The sequence below is a fragment of the Amblyomma mixtum genome, chromosome 1 (genome assembly GCF_055824585.1).
Source record: "Amblyomma mixtum isolate Tamu chromosome 1, ASM5582458v1, whole genome shotgun sequence".
Lineage (NCBI taxonomy): Eukaryota > Metazoa > Arthropoda > Arachnida > Ixodida > Ixodidae > Amblyomma > Amblyomma mixtum.
This window is the reverse complement of record NC_143012.1, coordinates 44484383-44507836: the sequence shown is the minus strand read 5'-3', so window position 1 is coordinate 44507836 and position 23454 is coordinate 44484383. Positions and strand designations below refer to the sequence as shown.

At 47.7% G+C, this 23454-nt stretch overlaps 1 protein-coding gene across 1 annotated transcript; it reads right to left on the bottom strand.

The window, feature by feature from the left end:
* Positions 1-308: 308 nt before the first annotated feature.
* LOC149366192 (E3 SUMO-protein ligase PIAS1-like) lies at positions 309-5095 on the bottom strand. The gene is made up of 2 exons (XM_089569780.1): positions 4817-5095; positions 309-671 (listed from the first exon to the last, which is right to left on the bottom strand). Exons 1-2 carry the CDS (start codon positions 5093-5095, stop codon positions 309-311), a joined length of 642 nt encoding a protein of 213 aa, XP_089425906.1.
* Between the last annotated feature and the right edge of the window lie 18359 nt (positions 5096-23454).

Genomic DNA, 23454 nt, shown 5'->3' with positions numbered 1-23454 from the left:
GAATAAAAACTTCGCACAAAATACAGCTCCGGTCCTTTGGTTAAAGAATGACATACAAGGCAGGCACAGTTGTCTGACCAGTCTGTCAGCCACCGTAACAGGGCTATTACAAAAGGTTTGTTCTCTTGTGGCGTTGCCTCTTTTATACAAAGGGCGATTAGAGAGCTAAGACGATGCAATAGATAACAACCTAAGGCCCAATGGCGGCTCATCGCTCCTTAGTAAAGCGGGCACTGGCAGCTCTTATCGCCAGTGGATGCACTGAACATTTAGGGCAGAGAAGAACTGCACCAGTTGAGCCACGGTCGTTAGTCGTCATCTGAATCGGCTGTCAAGTCTGCGGCCTCTGCAGCATTCACCGCATTTCCATCGGCAACAGCGACGCTTTGATCGTCCTCCGACGTCACGGGCCGCCAGCTTCCATCGGCTTGTAGCACCACGGCGTCACACTGAATGTCCGCCTTGTTGAGGATGTCCAACGTAAAGATGTCGACTCGGATGTCTTGGACGAGGACCAGATCACTGCAGACAGGACAGCGCCAGTGAGGGCGCAGAGTGCACTCGTTGACACTCAAGTAGGCGTAGGCGTCGAAGCACTGCACGTGACCGCAGCACACTCCTCGGCTCGGTACCTTCATCCTGCTTTTCTTCAACGGGCAGAGTAAGGACACCTGCGTGGAGGAAAGGAAAGACAACATTCTCTAAGTATTCTTGGTGCATTCTCTAAGTATTCTTGGTGCATTCTCTAAGTATTCTTGGTGCATTCTCTAAGTATTCTTGGTGCATTCCATGTGCAGTCTATAAGCACTCGCATATGCCACAAGTGACGGGAATAATTTATTCGAGCTGGAAACCCGTTATTTACTTCTGCTTTCGCGGGAGAGCTGAACGAGAAAAGGATTGGGGGCTGGGAAGGGACTACGTATGGATTTCCGGGTGTTATTTGTCTCGAAAACCATCTCCTTCCCTATCCTGAGCATATACCAGGTTACTGGGATTTAGTTTGTAGCATTGCAATTCATTATCTCCTCTTATGCGCCTTTCTGTGCTGTCGTCCGCAATAAGCTACGTCGTCGGCAAGCCGCCACAAATGACAGATGGCGAAAATAATGGAAAGTAAAACACTTAAAAGCAAAGGTCTTATACGCGATAATGAATATCCTAGGCAATCCGCCATCAGCATTACGTTAGCTGCGAACGTAAAGACATTGTGTACGGAATAGTTGATGAAAAAACAGAAAAGGGCTACTGAAATTACTCGCATCCTCCTAGAACAGTTCACAGTAAAACAGCCTGGGAGCATATAATGTTTGATAAGACTATATGTTTCCTCTATTCATGAACTTGTTCATGAACATATGGATTCTTGCGCCTACGGAAATTATAGAATCACAACCTCGTTGTGCATGTCTTTCGTTCAGTGATTCTTGGTGGCTTCCCTCACAAAATCTGCGAAACCTCGAGCGTCCTGTACTGAATGACGAATAATGCTCTGAAACCAGATAATGAGCCAGTTTCTATCGTGATAATAAAGAATATTCCAAACGAAGCCAGCCACCACACTTAGTAATATTCTGTATTTACCACACTTTCTGACAGGCAGCGTTCACAAAGCTTGTTCATAGGGACAAAACGCGCAGATACAATTAATGAGTCACCACTGTACTCTGCATGTGTTTAATTACACAGTTTAAGCTGCACTGAAACAGTTTACACACTGTTTATAAGCCACCAATCGCCAAATGTCGCTTACAGCACTAAACCACACGCGTCTGGTGCGGTAGTACGGATTACCACTTGAGGGGGTTACATTACGTGTTCGAATTTGGGACGCTCAAGAATTAATTTCTCAGTGGCCGAAGTGGACTTATCTTGCAAGATTTGTTGTATTTGAGCTGGTGGGTGTAAACCGGTCGTGTTTCAATTGAGGTACAGGCTGCTGTGTCGTCCCAGAATAGCATTGGCATTTCCTTGGATTCGTTCCCTGAGCTCTGACAGGCTAACCTAGAATCGATAATGCCATGACGGAGCGAGCGCGAATATGTGCAAAAGAACAGGGTTTGTAGAGGCTCCAAAGTGGTGCTATCCGTGTGTGATTTGTACCTGGCGATCTTTGGAAGGAAGGTAAAGGATGCCCTGAATGACGACCGCGTTCTTATCATATGCAGGTGCATCGATTTCCACGTCCTTACGAAGTCCGGATTGAACAGCCCTAACGACGACTGTATGGAAAGGGTGTTGATGGCCTTCGAGGTTGACTGCCTCGAAATTCGTGTGACGTCCATCAAAAACGGTCAATCAGGTGCCTCGACCTGTCAATCGAGTTTAATAGCTGGCAAGCGTGTTGGCACTATAAAAATTAGGAGAGACTTAGCTTGGTTAAGCCTAGTGGATTGCGAAAGCAAGGACGCTGAACTTATAGAAGCTGCCAGATCCAGAGATGTTGAACGCATCCGCCTGGCTGTATAATATGCCCGCCGTTTAGCTAAACGCTGTTCCCTCTCTTCATCCGTTTCTTCCGCACGCCGCCGCTTTCTATTTGTAGCATATCGTTGCAGCTTCACCTTATTCACATCATCCGGCATATCGTGGAGGATTCGCTGGGACGACTGCTACGAGCCGAGTTGGGTGGTCGCCTTTCAACAGCTGGCATGACGTCACGTAGAGCGAGCGCCCCTCGCGGCAGCGGCGCGCAGCTGCTGCATGGAGGATTCGCTGGGACGTTCGCGACGAGCCGAGTTGTGGCCCCGCTTTTCCACAGCTGGTATGACGTCACACTTAGGTCAATGGTGGATTCTCTTTGATGACGGCCAAGAGCGGAAACCTCGAGCAGTGTTGCTTTCGCAACAAAAGGCGTCTCGCAAAGGTCGAGTTCCCAATCACTCAGGGTACCCCAAAGCAGTGACACGGGCCCTGTCAAACCATGGTCTGGTGCTCGGCATTACAGAGCTGTGTGATCAAGGTAGCCATGAGCTACAGCAAACAGATACGCAAATTGAAAGAAGCAGGCTGCTCGACCACCCTTTAGCTGACATCAGCGAAACAGTGCTGCAAAAGTTCAAAGGTCAGCACAAGTGAAAGAACACATCAGACGGCGCCAAATACATGAACCAAATGACGTCTTATGTGGTGTTGCTGTACATCAACATCCACAGCATCACGAACAACTTGACAAAATAGCCTCGGCGTCAGAGTAATGTGCTCTGCCCATAACAGGGGTTACTCGATGTGGCCCCAACTCAACGGAGCACACGTACGTCGCACGTGCTCGATAAAACACGAAAACGGATTCTGCGCCTACAAAGAGGGCATCGTGCAGAAGATACCGTACTCTTGTGGGTGACACTGTATCGGCCAAATCGGCTGACTTAATGGCGGAGCCGGAGAACACCTGGCGTCATTCAAAGGGGCCTCCCCATCTAGCAAACATTCCCTGCATTATCGGGACCCATAAATGCAAAGTAAAAGTCAGGTAGGTCACGGTGATTGGAAACAGGAGCGACAAGCTGGTGTGCGAGATGAAGCAGGCAGTGGCGACAGATTATGGTGGACTAACTTCCTTCGATGCGCCTTGAATCAATCTGACAACAAGAGAAAAGGAATTATTGCGCACAGCATAGAAGCAGAAGTTATGCTTCATCACATTTAAGGAAGAACACAAGAAATTACTTCACGTCACCCATACATATATTGCCTCTCCCGTGAGTAAAGTTGTTGATAGTGACAGCGTTGTGCTTCGTCTTTCATGAGTTTGTGTCGATTCTCGTGTTCACGCCAGTTAAACTATGTCTTACGTTACGTGATCGTACAATGTTTGTTCGACAGTGATAGTAAAACGGCCGGCGACTGTGACGCAGCGAACAAACAGAGTAATTCATGACACTATATATGGCATCACACTTTACCCCAAAGCGCCTGCGCAGGCGATTCATACGCTGGCATCGAACATGAATCACAGCATTATTGAGGCACGCAAATAAAGTAACGTGTAGTTGCGATGAAGCATGCAACTTGAAACAGCACTGAAGTTCTTGGGAGCCAGAGTCTCTTTTTTATGAGTCATCGAAGCTCAAGCCCAGCATGTCTATCCAATTTTTCAATCATTCCGATGATACCAGTACAAAAAGCCAAACTGTTCAAACTTCCATGTCACTTTTTTTATGACGTTCAAACCACCTGCGTGTGCGGCTGCCGCTGTAGCTTCGCGTATTAACTTCCCACCTCATTCTAGTCGTTTTAACTTTCCAAGGAACTGCAGCCTTACGGGTGAAATCATGCGTACTGCTTCCGAAAAGTCAGCCATGCTACCCCTATGTGCTCGGTTTAGTTCAAAGCGAAAAGGATTTCCCGTCCGTATACCTTCCTCCACCTTACCTTAAGGGTCCACCCAGAGCACCCATGCACTGGAAGAGCAGATATTAGGCATCTTAAAGGCACTAAACGTAGCAACTAGTGGCCACAAATATTGCAATTCGCTGCTATATTTTTAAGAATTAGGACAACAGTAAGTGGAAAAATTATGAATACGTCGGCTACACACATTGCGCAGAATAATTCCTGGTCCTTAAAACGTAAAGAGGTATGCGTACAGTTGGGTGCAGAGTTTCATGTGAGGCGATGGTTCTAAATTAAAAGAAATTTTTGCAGCCTCGGAGCGAGAAACTGGAGTTAAGTGGTCGACGCCTCTCCTCGCAGCACTAATGCACTGTCTTTTTAAGCTGTTTTTCACGCTTATCTCATGAAAAGGATTCCGCTTACGTACCACGTTCCTGCGCGCCATAATGTGCGCACTCTACGCATTGGGTCGTACACATACCTGCGAGTCCTTCGCTATGAAGTCTTCAGCCTGGGCACCGTTGCATAAGAGAAGGGCCTTCGTGTACGCCTTGGTGTGCGTGTAAGTGGAAATTTCGTCGGTCGAAAGTAGCAACTCGTCTTCCGAGATCTTCTCCACTTCGTCGACGTGGACCGTGACGTGCGTCGGGATGACCTCGCTCCAGATGGTGACGCCGTTCCCGGCTGGCAGCGTCAGCAGAGGCGTGATGTTCACTATGGTGAAAGGAAGGCCTAGGAAACCGCGACCGTTGATGCACATGGTAACCGCGAATCTGTCGAGAAAATACCGTGGCGTATTTAGCTTGAGGTGGACGAGCAGTAGAGTCGGATGATGGCCGCCCCTCGTTGCGGCAGACACTCCGCAGTAGAATACTATGTTTGGTGGTCGAGTCGAAGGGACTGCTTTAAGCGAGAGCTGGTTGACGGAGCGGTAGAAGGGCTGCACAGGAAGCATTGTACCGGACCAGTGCCTCGAATGTAATGCGTCGTGGCCGTACGGAAACGCTGTATTCAAGATAGGCTCGTAACTGTCTCCGGAAATAGGTGGTGACACTGGCTCGTTCTTTTGGTTTCACTTCTGTTGTCATTTGCACGGAATCTTATCATTTTCTGTTTTTCCACTTTGTGCGAGTGACGGGAAGAACGCCTCCTGGTGCGGCGAGCGTACTTCCGAGTGATCAAAACCCACACGGGCGATAACAGGAAGCTTGCCGGTGCCGCACGTGGCTGATCTTATGTTCTGTGAGCGATATTTGAAGATGATGATGAGGACGTGATCAAGTTTAATGGCACATACCCACAGCGGGGGTTGGCCAGGGTGCATAGCGCGCAGCGATATCCTCTATGCCGTTTTTTGTCATGACAGCAGCCTGTGCGCGCTGCAAATTCGACGACCGACTTGTTTCTTAGGTAAAAATTTTCCGCATTCCGTACACGGATTGGATGAATCAATTTACTACCCTGAACAAACGTCGACAAGAGGCCTGCGCGACAACAGATGCAGACAGTTCTGTAATTTGCCCGCGACTCGATGCCACCCTTAAGATAGGGATGGTTGGCCTCCTGTACTCTAGCATGTGATAGCGAAATGAGGCGATCGCTTGCAAACAGAGCACTTTCGATCTAGATAGCTTTTCTTGTGTCCTGGTATAGGGGTGTTTGCGATGTGGCAACCTTCCAGTTTATTTAGTAGTAACGCTCGAGCATCCAGTTCCCCGTCCCGCTAACGTGCTTATCTTTAAACCTAACAATATTTCCCGCATGCGCACGAAGCACAGGCAAGGAAGGAGCCGTAGGCAGACGCGATCTTAGAGCTGCATACAGCCCCTCTCTTTCCTTCTCTCTTTGTTTATTTACATCATTATTTCATACTTAACTTCTTCCTTTGTGTTTCTCTTTGCTCGTTTCTTTTTGTAGTCAGAGCAGCATTACCCGTTAGTCTCGCCTTTATGCTGTGGGCCATCGGCGCCACTTGTGCGCACGCGCGAAGAACCGAGTGACGTCACAGACGCGCAGGTGGTGCGCCGACGCCGCTCGCCTCCAACAGAGAGACAGACTGCGCATGCTCGACACCCAACCAGCGCGCCGTGATCAACTGAGCAAGCGCGGCAAACAGAGGAATAGGAGGGCGGTGCATAACTGACGCCGGTCGCCTCCGACCGAGAGAGAAACAGCGCATGCGCGGCACGCAGCTGCCACGTCGTGCTCTACTGAGCGTGCGCGGCAAGGGGAGGAGGAGGGCCACGGTGTGTAACTGATGGTGGTGCGGCAGTGAAAAAAAAACACCGTCATGGCGGCCAAGGAGAGCGAGGACAATGCTGTGCGGCGTCTCGTCTTTAATGTCTAACACGTAGCCATGACGATAAGCAGAACGTCTAGACGTAACCAGGAATATACCCTACTTCTCGCTACGTATATCCTCGCATAGCTGAGCTAAGCCACTGCAATTTTTTTCACTCCCTGTTTTCTTAATCACTATGGTTAACATAGGTGCTGGCAATCACCTGGAGATAGCAACCGAAACCTGCTGAGCAGGTTGAATGATATACGAACGAATCTTGGAATGTTTGGTCTTTAAACGTGCGCAAATATTTCAAGTTTTCAATAGTGAATAAAATAGACCAGATTGAAAGTTGTGCGAAAAGAATCGAATACAATGTTAAGTTTTCGAATGATTAGGATGAAGTTTACTTTGACTATTACTAAAACAGGCACAACACCGATGGCGCGCAGCCTTCTGCCACGAACTCGGCTCTGATCTTGGCGGCTGGGGCAGAGTCCGGTTGCACGTACCTGAACTATGTCACCTGAATTATGTGGTCTCTCCCCATTCTACGCCTGGACGCCGCTCAAGGTAAACCCAAGTCGTGCATGTCGCACAACTAAAGCCCTTCCACTCTCGGGACCCAGATTGATTGACTGGCCCAGAGGGCTTCGTCTGCAAACGAGGAAGTGTCACGCGCTACGCATGAACCCTGAGGAACAACGAAGTGCGCACGCAGAAAAAAATTAAGTCCAGTATCCTGCCGCTGGCGCACCAGGCTCGGGTCGATGAGCCTTGTAAATAGCATTTCTGAAGAGAACCTGCAACAATATTAATGGCGACTTCAACACCCGCTCTCTTGATATCATCGAGTAGCTTCTTAATAATTACAAATACGCAGTTAGTTGGCTGTTTGGTCTGGGGTCAAGGGATTCAGTGTGCTTAACCATTTCGAGCACCTTGAGCGCCTAGCGTGCCCTTGAGAATTTGTGTACAATTATTGAGTTATTGTCAAAAATAAGGTGTCTTAGCTAAAGCACTCGATGGAGCACAATAATCATGGCGGCGGTGGAGAGCGCCTTAGGACGGATTGTATACGCCTTAGGAAGGTGATATGCTGCGCTAGTTTATATATCTTTGTTAGGAGTTTCGGTCTAAGTAGGAACTTGGAGTTGGTAGTGGAGTTTATTTATTGTTTATTTATTTAATACAACTGAGTCGCTTGGCTCCAAGCGGGCATATGCAGATGAGGCATGAGCGTAACAGCGCTAAAAATTTTGGCTGTTCGAACGCATGGAGGAGTCCTCGCAGCTAAACCGAAGCCCATCACGCGTATAAATACGGACGACCGATTCCTTTTGTTTCATATCTGAAAAAGCGACCAATGCGAGTCCCAAAACTCATTCGGTTTTAACTCATTTTTCTTCCTTTTGGTGAGTTTTAGTCTTACAGCAATGTTCCTTCGTCGCAAGGCGACTTTTCGTTGAACTTACGGCTGCCCAATATTTTCGCAGCTGAGCTCCGAGTGGATACCGAGTACTGTATTGGTATGCATTGCCGGTACTGTATTCCACGGAGCATGTTCCGAGTAGGTGAATCATTGTACTCACCATGACTAAGGTGAAAGTTCTTGTCCCTGCTCTTCCGCAGTGCATAGTGTTTCAAGCCCAGGAACAGTAAACGACGTAATGTTCGGGCTAACACTATGACTACACGCTTTCGCAATTCTCAAATAATAAGCAGTCCACTGGTCTTCAAAAAATCCTCGCTTATCTAGAAAGGGACTACTCTTGAAAAGAAATTGAATCCACCGTTTAATTGTTTACAGTAAGTTATGAAAACTCCTTTAAGAATGATTGCTTCGTAGGCGACCTTATGAGCGGCTATATGAGCGCTCCACGACCCTTCATCGCCTATTTTAGCCGTTCGCAAAGCAAAATTTCTTGCTTTGAGGGGCCGACAGACGTTGTTTTTCAACTAATATTTCATTATAGAACCGGCTATAACTGGCCAAGACTTCTTGAATATAATATTACTAATATTAAAACTACTCATTTTCCACAAACACAGATAAATTGTGCGAATTTTCGAATGTCAAATGCGGCGTTGTAGGGCTACAACAGGAAGCAGCAGCAGTTTGTGCACAACTAAATATAATCGAAAGACGCCACAATGAACAGAAAGTCTATCGCACAATAGGACGTATCAAAATATCGACCCATAATCAATAGATCTCTAAAGACCTTACAGCTGCACGCAGCTCTCAACGATTACGAGATGCGCATAAGAGAGAGAGTTCAAAGATGCCAACCTTAGCGAGATGGCAAATAATTCATGTCACGAATTTTGTCATCGCAGCCGCGGTGAGTGTGCCCGAGCGATTGTTCTAGATTATAAGTCTACAAATCACTCAGTCATTGCAATTGGATTCCGAGTGGCCAAGGAGACTCAAGCCCACGTAGACATTTGTTACAGAAAAACATCCTAGGATCTGCGTCACGTTAATTTACCAGAAACCCATTAACAGCTGCTAAAAGCTTTAACAAAACAGGATTAAAGTCGACACCAGTATGCCCAATTGCGCAGAAAATTATTTCTACAATAGGGTGCAGTAAGCTGATTCAAAGACTGAGCTCACCTCCCCGAAGAAAGCAAATCAAGCTGATGAACTCTGCCAAGGCAGGTGGTACGGAGGAGGAAACCTTCAGAAACTGAGATCGCGCTGTTCAAACCTGAAACTTTCACAAGAACTACGAAAGAATTAGGAACTTGCGCCACAAGCCTTGCAAACCACTACTGCGTAACGTGTGCAACCCAAATGAGGAGTAATGGCTCCAATTTCTCCTCAGAGTGCTCTGTTAGCGATTATGCCTACTTAACTGACGCTGCATGAGACAATCAAAAATCAGTTACGGACTTTTACCGTCTTTACGTATCTTTTTTTTTTATGAGACTACGAGCGGGAGACTACGACGATTTCTTGCTCATGGTTTAGGCAGGTTTAGTGTCCCAAATTCACTCAGGCTACGAGGGGCGCCGTAGTGAAGGGCTCTGGAAAATTTGATCACCTGGAGTTCTTTGACATGGACTGACATCGCACAGTACACGGGCCTCTATCATTTCGCCTCAACCGAAACTGGACCGCCGCAGCCGGGATCGAACCCGTGCCTTTCGGGCCAGCAGCCGAGCGCCGTAACTGAGCCACCGCAGCTTCGAAAAACTAAAGGAATCAAGTAGACTAAAGGAATTCATTGGCTTACGGAGTCCTTTAAAATCAAAATAAAATGAAATGGGTGTTGCGGATCAGGTAGCATGGTCGGCCCGGAGAGGGAATGAGGGAGGTCCGAGATGAGGATGCGGGAAAGACGAGAAAAACTTTATACAATCAAATCACATTTTGTACAAAACAAAGAGTTTCGACAAGGAGCTTGAAGACGAGAGCGAGAGGCTCGATGGTGAGACACCCGATGGTGAGACGCTACTCGGCCGTACTCGCTGACGAGTTTTTAGAGCATTTCCTTTCCCTAGGTTGCCTAGATGGGGCCGGGCCTGTCGAGGAAGGAGTGTCCTGGAAAGTTCACTGTGGCACCAATCACACACTCTCTCCTTAGGGAACACATCCCCTCCCGTATTGGGAGAGGGAGAAAGATTCCATCTACGCCGTGCAGACGCTGGAATGTCCTCGAGCTGCGTTACCGCGCATTTCATGCGTTCGCACGTGCAGGGTGTTGGCTACGTGCAAGTCCACGCGGTGTAGGGGAGACGCTCGCTGAAAACTACTTCCAGGGAGACGGACGCTGCTATCAGACTGGACTCAGCTGACCCTCGGGCGCACTGCAGAGCTGTGCTGGCCAGGTGCGCGGTGGATAACTGACGCCGTTTCCGTGGCTAATCTAGGCGTTGACCCCGCGTGCCTTTCGTGACTAGTCGGCGTTCAGCTAGCATGCTTAACACTATCGCTCGAGCGCGTGGCTGAGCGTGTTTACGTCCAGCGGAGATGTGCGGACAAGCGCAGATGCCACTGCGCATGCGGACGTCGCTGGGCCGGCCAGCGTTTTAAAGCGAAAGCTTTACTACTTGCACTTTCAGCCTTTGCCGTGGCGCGGCGATGCCACCACCACCGGCGCCTAACGGCTGCGCTCTCCGCTGGGAGCGCAACAGGTGCTTTGTGACGTCACGCCGAAGAGAAGGGCGACCGACTCGCGCCGTCGCAAGCCGCGGCGGTGCCACCACGGCGTGGCCTCCGCGATCGAAGCGCGCTTTTGAGCAACGGCGCGCGCCGCCGCCGGAGCAGATCGCGGCGGCAAGACCACGGGCGCCTAACTCCTGCGCTCTCCGCTATGAGCGCGATTGTGGCGTTACGCTGAAGAGATTTAGGCTCGACTCACGTCGCTAGAAAGCAGTAGCTGTGCCAACCACCAGCGCCTTAACATTGCTTCGCGGCGATGCCGCCTACCACTAGGGAGGCTCGTCGTAATGCGCGTAAAAGATAGCGGCGAGCTACAGAGACAGACGAAGAGCGTGAAACAAGACTCGCTAAGCGACGTGCCCAGTATGCGGCTCGGCGAGAACGTGCGAGCTACATAGATTAGCCAAGTGATCACCACAGCAGCACCAAGGTATATAACAAGTTTCACAAAAGCACCATAACAGCACGACTATCATGTGAGCGAGGGCGTAGCCATGGGTATTGCTTTCGCGATTTCCCGGCTTAACCAAGTTGAGCCAGAGCCATTTTTTTTACTGAGCGAAGGTTACGCCCGCTGGGAAGCCCTCTCCACCGGAACGATAGGCAGCGTGCGAGCGTGCGTAAGAGCGCGCGGGCGTGTATGCGTAATAAAGATGGCAGCCTCTTTTGTACGTCTAAAACGCAACACTTACCAAATGATGGTTTGGTTTATGGGGTTTAACGTCCCAAAGCGACTAAGGCTATGACAGACAATGTAATGGAGGGCTCCGGACTTTCGACCACCTGCGGTTCTTTAACGTGCACTAACATCGCACAGTACACGGGCCTCTAGAATTTCTCCTCCAAAGAAATTCAAGCCGCCGCGGCCGGGATTGAACCCGCGTCTTTTGGGTCAGCAGCCGAGCAAATTTCAGGTGCACATTTTTTTTTTGTTTTCAATGATGCATAAGGCATTACTATGCACGGATAACCACACAGTATTCGCCTATGACTGCTAAATAATTTGTAATTAAATATCTTCTCTCTCCTGCTTCACTTTTAAAAACTGAGCAATGGCATCAAAGGTCAGTATAAGCCAGGGGAGGCATGAGGAAAACTGCAATATAATTGCGGCTTCGTCATTCATTGTGATTCCGACTCTTAAGGCAGGCTGGCTTTAGCATTGTAACTAATTAAAACGATGAAGTAGCGATATCGTAGCTTTTTTGTGCCTTCCATAACCTATACTGAACATTGATGTCATAGCAATTGCTATGCTATTGAAACAGGGAAGAAAAGAAATCTGGTTGTAATTATTTAGCGATTGGAGACGAATACTATGCAACAATTCTATGAATACGAATGCCCAGCACGTCGCTACAAAGAACACACATAACCAAAAATTTCTTGTTTATACTCATTTAAGGTAATACTACTTCCCACGCAAGAACAGGACAGCCATGTGTAAACTTTTTGCTTTCATAGTAATAAAATCTATCCAACAACAAGTTAAGCGCAGCATGCCTGCTCTTTATGCCTCCGCGCTGAGTCGAAGACGACGACGAAGCGGCGGTGGGCTCGCGGCGCGTTAGGCGCGTGGCAATATGCAATACTGACAATGTTTGACACTAGCATTTGGCATGAACGAGATAACTGTGATTACTTCGCACATTACGTGCCAGTCCATACTATTATGCACAATTTAGATTTGCAAATGTAATGTGTAAATCTCTTTGACTGCCACGTTAGTGCACTGCAAACCAATGAAGTTGTCTTGCATTTGCAATGTTCTCACTACTATTATGCAACACTGATCACTTCAGTATATCTGCATCGCTCTGTTAGACGGCCACGGGATAGCTAGAATTAAGGCTATTTTATGTGATGGAAACCATTGGCTAGACAACAAAGAAGAAAAGCCTCAACTACTGTCCTGATGCTGGGACGTCTAATAAGAGCTCAGAAAGACTCGGTTTCAATACGCCAAACCGTCCGCATAACATTACCCTGTGCGAAAATACCCCACCCCACCCTAGCTTAATTTCATTCCACATGCACCAAGGCTCACTGCACCTGTTATAAATATTGCTCTAAATATTGCAATCAAGCTGCCCGTGTATGCATAGGCTATCTGTGCATGGAGAAAGAAAGAAGTTTTTAGGAATGTTTCACACCAAAAACAGAAAAAAAGGCAGCCTGTTTCTCAGAAACAGCTAAGAGCATGAAATGGTGTGTCCAAAAAGATTAGGCTGCTTTGTACTTATTTATGACAACGAGAACTGTCAGAGCTGCGCTTTCAAAAACTCAGGAGCTTTGTGCACAAACGTAGCTTCCGTATGCACGTCTTACAGCCCCAACGCTTCCGAATTGAAACGACCGATGAATATGCACAGGAAAAAGCAAATAGAGAGCGCTTGAATTTAAAAGAAAAGCTACCTTGCACAATCAGAAATTTCGCGACAGAACCTTCCAAACAGTGACGTGTACTGGTTGCGGTATACCGAATATATACCTAGCAAATAAGTGTGCGCTTTGTTAACGAGCGGGATTCTGTGGCGGCAATGCTACAGCTCCAATTCCGAAAACCTAACGCTGCAAAAATTGAGTTTTCAAAATACGTGCGAATGCACGATACACTTTTGCACGCATTTAGAACTTTCAGTTGTGAAACACAGACAACGAATCTTGTGTATGCGTCTTCCTTGGCTGGTAAAAAAATTCTATAAGTCTCCAGTTTGCCTGTGCACTCCACAAATTCTAGGATCCCTGTCCGCTACATGTCAACTTTCACTGAAGCGAAAGTAATACAACCGACAGCTGATGATCTGCAAGGGCAACAGGATTTCAAAAGTTTGAGAAGGGCAGTGGGAGTCCAATGCAGGTGGAGTAGTGAAATTTGACTAGTAACAGACAGGGATCCTCCAATCTGTGGAGGACACCGGCAAATTGGAGACTTACGGAGGAATTTTGTTACCCGCCAAGGAACACGCATACACAAGAGAGAACCACAGAGGGCTACGGCTTTTACCAGCCCTTGTCCTGTGCGGTTCTCTCTTGTGTATGAGTCTTTTTTGGCTGGTAAAAATTCTTCCATAAGTCTCCAATTTGCCTGTGTCCTCAACAAACCGCAGGATCCCTGTCCACTACTAGTCAAATATTTCAACTCCACCTGGCTTGGACTCCCACCGCCCTTCTCTGTGGAGAAAGGGTGACAGCAGCTGGCAAAGGACAAGGTTAACTGCAGATCAACTGGGGAAGCATTATCCTGCACTGATTTTGACGGCAGGTTCACAAGACAAACAAAATCAACTCAAGGAGCGGGGTGCACATCATGCGACTGAATGTCAATGGCCAGTGAAAATGGCACCAGCACTGTGGAATGCACATGCAGAAAACGAGACGCATTTTTTTGTCAACTTTGAGTAGCAGTCTACTGCCCTTTTAAAGAGCAAAGCTCTCAAGTATGGCAACACTGGCACTTTTTGTTTTACTGGGGTGAGGGTCGTCGTGAGGGTTGAAGTCCATATTTCTTTTCCATCCACTGTGTTAATTGCGAGCTATGTTTACCTAATAGGGGCTGGGCATCTAACGTCACCGTTATTTCTTTGCAGCAGTTAAAACAATACAGCATACATTTTATAACATGCTTAACGAATTTTTGGGAGCAGCATGCTTTTACCCTTCTACTATTTGTTGCTACTGAATCAGTTTGGCGTTGACAAAAGATCTCTATTAAGGAGTAATTGCTCATTGACATCCACTCGAGCACAGCCAAATGGCTACAATGGAAAGCTATACAGCTTTCACAGAAACTTCGTAGTTAAAGAAAGATTCGTCCTGGTCCGGTGTTCAAACTCAGAACCACCACTTCACTGGAGCAGTCGCTCTACCAATTTGTCCAACCTGGACGGCAAGCTTATGGTAGGGCGAGAGCGAAGTGATCAATAACTCGAGTGGGAACTGTGTTGGTCCAATGTTTTAGGACCCCTAAAACATTGGACAAACTCAGTTCCCGCTTCATGTTACCTCTAAAACATTGGACAAACTGAGTTCCCGCTTCATGTTACAATACTGAGTGACATTTTGGTCTATACACCAGAAATACCGGTAAAGCATCATGATAGAACACAATGTTTTTTAAAGGGATAAAGGAATATGTTCGCCCTTTCAGAGGGCACATATGCATAAGAGGCAACATGTGTGAAATAGTCACTGCACCTGAAGCAGTGTAAACTCCATTATGTTAACAGCAGCAGTCAAAAGCTTCATGAGCGACTATTATATACAGATCATGCAATTACATTCATGTAATTCAGGATCAGATTCATGTGATTATACAGGGAGGTACTGCTGCTAAGTGCACGTATAGCTCTGCATGCATTTCTAAACTCGGCTGTGAGCCTCTGTCTACGAAATTTTCTAAATAGGCAGGTAAGGTATGCATCACTGGAAAACAATACCTACCACAAACAGCTGAGGAGAGATAGCACAGCCATAAGCTGGAAGCACGAATGGCCCAGTAGATACTGGCAGCTGGCAACTGCAAATAAATATGTCAGAGCAACTGTTGTCAGTGGCCGTAACAATGTCATGGATGACAAGAGAAGAAATTGTCTACTGCTTCATAAATTAGAATAAGGTATTAACATAGGAACACAAAAAGCAATGAGATCGCTCATGACAAAAGAAATGAACAGATTGTATGTGATGCACCGATATACATTTTTTCAGTAGATTTACATGACTGTCACAACCGCATAGAAAGATGAGCAGGCTGGAATACCACTATTTTTATGCATGATGAAAAGAGCGTAACTATTCGAATATAGCATGCACAGGATTCAATTATTACTACTAGGGTGCTTTGCAGCAGCACCGAAGGTATTTTTATATTGAACGTAGCGACCGGTAGACCCGTCTGCTTTGCACAAATGACGAGAGGATGGAAAAGGCATGCATTCATTAGCAAGAAGCACGATATCTCACATCACAGCATGAAACGAAAATTGGTATTGCATTTAACAAATCTGCACAGAAATAAAAAACTGCCTAGTGGCAATGCAAGTAAGAGCAAGGGAAAAAAATACCGAAGAAAACTGGTGAGTGTGGTGCAGGGAGGTCTGTGGGTAGGGTCTCGTGCCTGGGAATAGTTCCGAGCGCGGAGAATCGCCGGCAGCACAGCTGGTGGCAGTCAGCCAAGAATAAATAAGAGAAAGTGAAAATCAATAACAAACCATCACCGATATAGCGAACGACTTGAAAGCGGGCCGCACAAACGAGGGATATCGCAAAAAGCTTGAAATCCTAAATAAGTGCGCAGTTGCACCCCAAACAGGTCTCAAAATCTGAAGGCGAGGAAGCATAGACACCTACACCTCAGGGCAGACGCAAGAACGATCTAACTTTGACATAATACTGTGTCAAATTCTGTTCCATGGGGAAGCACAGATAAAAATTTACAAATGACTAGGCAAGGGATATGCCCCAGCCTTTTACACGCGATCATTGTCCCCGAAAAAATTGTATGACAAATATTAAGGCGTAAGCACTAATCCGACGAGTACACACACTGAGCACTGTCTGTTGGCAGCTGTCCTTGCGCGAGTGCTCCGTCGCGCGGCACTGCCGCTCATCGTCATCTTCTAAGTAGCACAAATCTATCCGACGGGCACCAGCCACGAGACAACTCGACCGTTGTCAGTTCACTTGTCTGTCCGCAGCTGGCCTAGCAAGAGCGCTCTCTAACGTGGCACTGCACGCTCATCATCCTCTCCTACGTAGCACAAATCTATGCTATTGGAATGTAGTAAACATTGTCTGTTGTTTTTCGCAGCGCTAGCAAGCGACCGCATAACTCTGTTGTGATAACTGGTGGCATTTTTATTTACCGCGGCACCCGAGTACTAAACGCAGATAGAGACTATGGAGCAACAGTTGCCATGCGGCCTATACGCCCGTTCTTTTCTGGTAAAGGCCGATTCACACGACGGTCCGTTCGCCCGCTGCCGCGGCCGACAGCGCGCCTCTCAATGTGGTGACGCATGAATACGTAGTGCGCGGGCCGCGGGCGAACGGACCGTCGTGTGAATCGGCCTTAACGCATTATAGCTGAGGCAACCGCACGCAGACTGCCTGCACTGCCATCCCTATATAGGCGCACACTAATAACGCGTGCGAATAGAGATCAGAAGTAAAGAAACGTACACGGGACTCACCGTTCAGACGGCTTATCAAGGCTTAGCAAAACCGCACATTCTTCTTTGTTGCCTCTCCAGATGACAAGAAGTCGTAGCGCTACCTTTCTTCACGGCTTTACCCGTTCAAAATCACCAGTGTTGACAGGGCGTAATTCTCGTCGTTGGTTTCCAAAACACACTTGTGTTCTTCATACACGTCCACCGCACGAGCACTCAAACAATGCTACGAAAACCCAAATAACACAAAACGTGACGACGGCTGCAGTTTTGCTTCGTTGAAAAAACCTAGAAATGCGCTTTTTTTATTACTAATATTTGAATTGTGTTCGCAACAAAAACAAATTATATTTTTTCATTTTATTTCTTTATTAAATGCGAATACCAAAGCGCTTTTAGATACTTTTGCTGACATGTCGTTTGTAGAAGCTGCGATCCTGTGATCCCATCCCCGGGTGTCCTAGCAGACGACGGCGCAGACGACGCTGTTGACGGAATGCAATTTCGATTGACGGCAGCGAAAATCCCTTAAATGCGACAAAAAAGGCAAAGAAACGCACCGTATCGCAAACTGGCCATATCAAGGATATATTCGACGCGAGCGGTAGGACAAAGAGCAGCTGCGATGCATTACTCTACGCGACACTGGCATGCTCGACGGAGATCTACATGAAACAGAGCTTAAATGTGACCCATACAAGCGGATTACTGTGATATCAACTGCGTTACGGAACTACGACGATACTTGCTTCACAGTTTAGCTTATATGCAACAGCGGCCCGCACTCGCCGCATCCTGTTCGAGTGTACTTTCACTACCAAGAGCCCACATGCATGGAAGCCGACAGAAGCAACTGTCTTTTCGAGTTCAGATTGTTCCGAGAAATACGAGCAGCTTACTTTAGCACGTACTCGAATTCAAGTTATCAGCCTGTGTGTCACGTACGGTGACGATGGCGTCGAGGACGAGCTTAAGAATCGCCTTAACGTGGCCGCAACGCAGCCGGTATCCCAAGCATTCGTGCGCTAATTGTTGTTCACCTGTACTGCGAACGTGCGCTCAGTCGCAGGCCAGCCGCTATCTGCTCGATTTGCCAGCCTTGCGAGTACAATTCGCAACTTTTTGAGCCAATCTGTGAGCGAGCCGAGATTTCAGCAATGACGCTGCTCGCGAGCGCGCCGCGCGACGAGCTTCGGCCTGCTCCCTGGCTGCCGTATTCGTAGCTAAGCCTAGGAGGTTTCACTTCGATGCCAGAGCTTAGAGCGCTTCGAAACTGGCTAGCGCTGAGGTGCTACTCTTTGCATTGTAAGTACGTTTTATTGTGAACTATGTCTTGTAGTGAAATAAAGATACGCTCGGGTCCACCCGAACAGTGATGATGGCGTCGAGGACGAGCTTTAGAATCGCCGCAACGCAGCCGATATTCCATGCATACATGTGTGCTAAATTTGTTCACCTGTCCTACAAACGCGGGCATAAAGGCTCGCTCAATCGCAGGCCAGTCGCTGCTCGATTTTCCAGCCTTGCGTGCGCGATTCGCAAGCTACGGAGCGAATCATTGGGCGAGCCGAGCTTTCGGCAACGACGCCGCCCGCGGTCGCGCCGGGCGACGAACTGTGCGCTGCTCGCTGGCTGCCCTTGTCGTCGCTAAACCTAGCCGATTTCACATAGATGCTGTAGCTGAATGCGCTTCGAAACTGGCCAGCACTTAGGTGCTACCCTCGGCACCGTTTTACTCTTAACCCCGCGTCATAGGGTAATAAATATATGCTCGGTTTCCGCGACCCCTTCAGGAGCGGAGCTATAGCAGAGGTCAGGCGAACTCCAGAGCAGCAGCAAAGCGGCTATGGGAGGAAATTTGTATGGCTGTTATCGCTTCTACCAACAACTCGACATTGGCTAATGATACTCTATCCCAGAGCTTTGGTCGTGAACAAACAATACCAGTGCATTTTTCTGACGCCGGCAGCCGGCATCCAGGCTGGCAGGCCGGCCCCGAGAAGCTAGGACGCCCTTACGATTGTATGGCCGTGGCGCACATCAAAACCGCCACGATATTCTCCTCTTCGCGCAGGTTGTAGCAGCACACTGCTAATAACGAGGAACCAGACCACTTTAAAAGACCGAGCGCGAGGGCGCAGGAGCCTGGGCCAAAGCGCGTGACTGACGTCATCCCCGAGACCTCATTTCACGTGAGAATCAAACGAGCAGGCGACCCGCAGGTCACCCTTGTAGGTGTGAGGAACGGTGTCGTGGAGCTGCTGCCTGGTCGCAAGCGACTGCTGGTCGCATGCCCTTTGCTACTTGCAAATGTGAATGGGCATTCAATGCCCGTTTGCAGTAGCGAGTCCCTTAGTTCACGTATACGTATGTATACGTAGTTCACGTATACGTATATAGTAAGTGCTTCCGCGAAAATACAGTTAAACGCAAGTTTGAAGGAATGCATGGCGAGCGCTCTTAGCAAAATGAACAACGCGTCCTCGCTGTAGATTATTCTTTGCGGCATAAGAAAATAATACGAGTTGCTTGCTATGATGAGTAATGATATCTATTGTGCAGCCTGTGGAGCCGCATAAACGTTATCATTTGTTTGTTAACTCCTTTGGCGGAGGAGTAAAACAAGCACTGAACTCCCTTGGGGTATGCAGGGGTGGAAATGCCATTTTACTCTTTTGTCAAGAGGAGTGAACAGGACCTTTCACTCTTTCTCGTTTGTAGAGAGAGTAGATTGAGACCTGCAGGAGTAGCGAGGCTCTTTTACTCTTAATGCAGGAGTAGCAGTTCTTAGAGTGTGAGGAGAGCCTGTTTCTGCAGTCAAAAAGGTTGCAAGACGTGAGTTAACCACTTCACTTGCTAGTATGAGTGGCCGAAGGACTTATCAGAAAGAAAAAAAATGAAAACTACGACCCAGCAAGAGCAGGATAAGACAACTGACAAAAGAAAATTGGCTGTTATTCCATATAAGCATAGGCTGTCACACAACGTGAGAAAAACTGGCAACAGCGTAAACGTAAACGGTTTGTTTTCATCCCCGAATAAATCGAGCGCCCAATGCAAGGAAAGCGCTTCCGCAAACCAGGGAAAGGCCGCTCGCACAATCAGGCACCAAAAGCCATTTGTAAGATGCGCAGAAGGCGTCGTGTTCAGGCTGCCCTTCACATGTGGCAAATATCATATAGGACAGACGGGAAGTTGCATAAATAAGAGGTTAGGGGAGCATAATTACAACGTGGAATGCAAAAGAGGTGGGCACTTGAGAATCCATTGTCTGAAGTGCAAAAAGAAAAGCAAGATAAGCAAGGAAGGCTGCCGTCCTGTCTTTCACCGTTGTAAGGTACTTTTTAAAACTAAATGTCAAATAACGAGAGAGATTGTGGAGGCTCTTGAGATAGCACGGGCGGGCGATGATTGCGTAAGCGCTCCATCAATTTTGTTATAGGAAAAAGAGATGTGCTATCTTACATCGGGCATACCGGTTGTCTTAAAGAACGTGCCAGCTATAACCGGTTCGTAATGTTCTTGTAAGCATGCCCATGTGATTTCCATGAGTATAAAATTGTTTTTCGAATGAAATAACATCAGTTGAAACTGAGCACCTTGTACGTCTTTCCTTTTCTATCGTCCTTGTCCTTTTGAGCGCTTTCACTGTCAAGATGGAATACCAACTCGCCCACTCAATTCCATTATTCGATAGCGCGCGAGCGTGCGTGAGATCGCGCGGGCGTGTATGGCCATTCAAGATGTCAGCCTCCTCTTTTGTACATCTAAAACCCAACACTTACCAAATACTTAACTAAAAACACATAATCTACTTTTGCAAAACAGTGTCAGCGCATTAATAACAGGCTTAATTGATATTCTTTTCACTTTAACTTGAATTGTGACCGATAGGTGGAGCAGCAGAGCAACCGACTCTACTTCGCTAGAGAACACGGGGGAACCGCCCGGCTAAAACTTTTCTCGCGCGCCTCTCCGCTAGTGCATCCACTCGCCCGCTCCGCACCGCTGGCCGTAAAAACGCTGAGATCAAGCCGTCTCTTAACCTTACAGCGTCCTAGCTGGACGCTCGCCCCGACACCACATTGCGCATAGTGTGCTTGCGGCGGCTGACGGTAGTGGATGCACCTGTTGCCCCACAATCTTGCTGGCTATCGGCGGAAGTGCTTCACGAAACGCGGAGGCAACACGGTCCTGTGTTTCCTCTAATACTACTTTTGCCTGTACACGAAAGTACGCAGTAAAAATAGCAGTAACTCCCCTCCCCTTCCACCTCCAGCGGGCTAGTCCCCTATGGACTACTGTCTAACAGAGACCCTTGCAGAGCTCTCGACTATGACATTTATCACAATGCAATTACTCAGATTTATCACAGGAGTGTACCATTCATTCGTTGCAGAATAGTGCGTATTAACACAAAAGTCATGACGGCAGTCCTCCAGCCCAGAAGCTACACGAGAGGGCTTCCAAAAGTAGCAGTTTATTGCGTTCACTCTCACCCACAAAGAACTATATGACACGGTGGGGGCGTTACAAAACAAGAGTACTTGGTGGTCGATCAAAAGAATGGCTGCCGCTCTTAATTTAAAACTGGCAAGTAATCGTCTACATGAGGCGGCAAAGAAAGTACAATAATGTGGGAGCAATCGCGACTGGCTGCGATCATTGGAGATGAGTCTGGTAGGATCTCGCTTCATAAACAAAAATGAAAGCTGAGTGCCGCTGGCTTCGAGCGACAACAAACAAGGAGTACAAAGATTTGAGGCAATGCCTAAGCGAAAAGCCGTCTCAGTAGCCACGCCCATCTGTTTATGACGGCGGCAAAATAGGAAAATCCTGCGGTCTGAGATTACGGGTCAGTGTAAAGAAAGGTGGTTGCCGTTAACTTTGCAACGTCATACCCTCCCCTATGCCGCGCGTCACATCACAGACAAAAATCGTAAAACTAAAATGTCCACCCCCCCCTCCCCCTTCACCCATCAAAATTAAAATCGGCATGCGTATTAAAATCTGAACAGCACATATATTGCTTATGTACAAAATGGATAAAAACTTCGCACAAAATACAGCGCCGGTCCTTTGGTTAAAGAATGACATGCAAGGCAGGCACAGTTGTCCGATCAGTCTGTCAGCCACCGTAACAGGGCTATTACAAAAGGTTTGTTCTCTTGGGGCGTTGCTTCTTTTATACAAAGGGCGATTAGAGAGCTAAGACGATACAATAGATAACAACCTAAGGCCCAATGGCGGCTCATCGCTCCTTAGTAAAGCGGGCACTAACAGCTCTTATCGCCAGTGGATGCACTGGACATTAAGGGCAGAGAAGAACTGCACCAGTTGAAGCACGGTCGTTAGTTGTCATCTGAACCGGCTGTCAAGTCTGCGGCCTCTGCAGCATTCACCGCATTTCCACCGAGAACAGCGACGCTTTGAACGTTCTCCGACGTCACTGGCCGCCAGCTTCCATCGGCTTGTAGCACCACGGCGTCACACTGACTGTCCGCCTTGTTGAGGATGTCCAACGTAAAGAGGTCGACTCGGATGTCTTGGACGAGGACTAGTTCACTGCAGACAGGACAGCGCCAGGTAGGGCGCAGAGTGCACTCGTTGACACTCAGGTAGGCGTAGGCGTCGAAGCACTGCACGTGACAGCAGCACACTCCTCGGCTAGGTACCTTCATCTTGCTTCTCTTCAACGGGCAGAGTAAGGACACCTGCGTGCAGGAAAGGGAAGACAACATTCTCTAAGTATTCTTGGTGCATTCTCTAAATATTCTTGGTGCATCCTATGTGCAGTCTATAAGCACTCGCATATGCAACAAGTGACGGGAATAACTCATTCGAGCTGGAAACCCGTTATTTCCTTCTGCTTTCGCAGGAGAGGTCAACCAGAAAAGGCTTGCAGGTTGGGAAGAGACTACTGATGGATTCCCGGTTGTTATTTGTCTCGAAAATCATCTCCTTTCCTATCGTGAGCCTATACCAGGGGACAGGAATTTAGTTTGTAGCGCTGAGATTCATTATCTCTCCTTTTGCGCATCTATGTGCTGTCGTCCGCAATAAGCTACGTCGTCGGCAAGCCGCCACAAATGACAGATGGCGAAAATAATGGAACGTAAAACACTTAAAAACAAAGCTCTTATACGCGATTATGAATATCCTAGGCAATCCGCCATCAGCATGACGTGAGCTGCGAACGTAAAGACATTGTGTACGGAATGATTGATCAAAAAACAGTAAAGGCCTACTGAAATTACTCGCATCCTCCGTAAATAGTTCACAGTAAAACAGCCTGGGAGCATATAATGTTTGATAAGGCTATACGTTTCCTCTATTCATGAACTCGTTCATGAACATATGGATTCTTGCGCCTACGGAAATTACAGAATCACAACCTCGTTGTACATGTCTTTCGTTCAGTGATTGTTGGAGGCTTCCCTCACAAAATCTGCGAAACCTCGAACGTCCTGTACTGAATGACGAATAATCCTCTG

Bases quoted from the DNA above. Each gene is read 5' to 3' on its own strand.
- LOC149366192 (XM_089569780.1), bottom strand. From the start codon at position 5,095: ATGTGCATCAACGGTCGCGGTTTCCTAGGCCTTCCTTTCACCATAGTG. The intron at 672-4,816 runs GTATGTGTACGA...TCCTCCACGCAG, and splicing joins TCATAGCGAAGGACTCGCAG to GTGTCCTTACTCTGCCCGTT.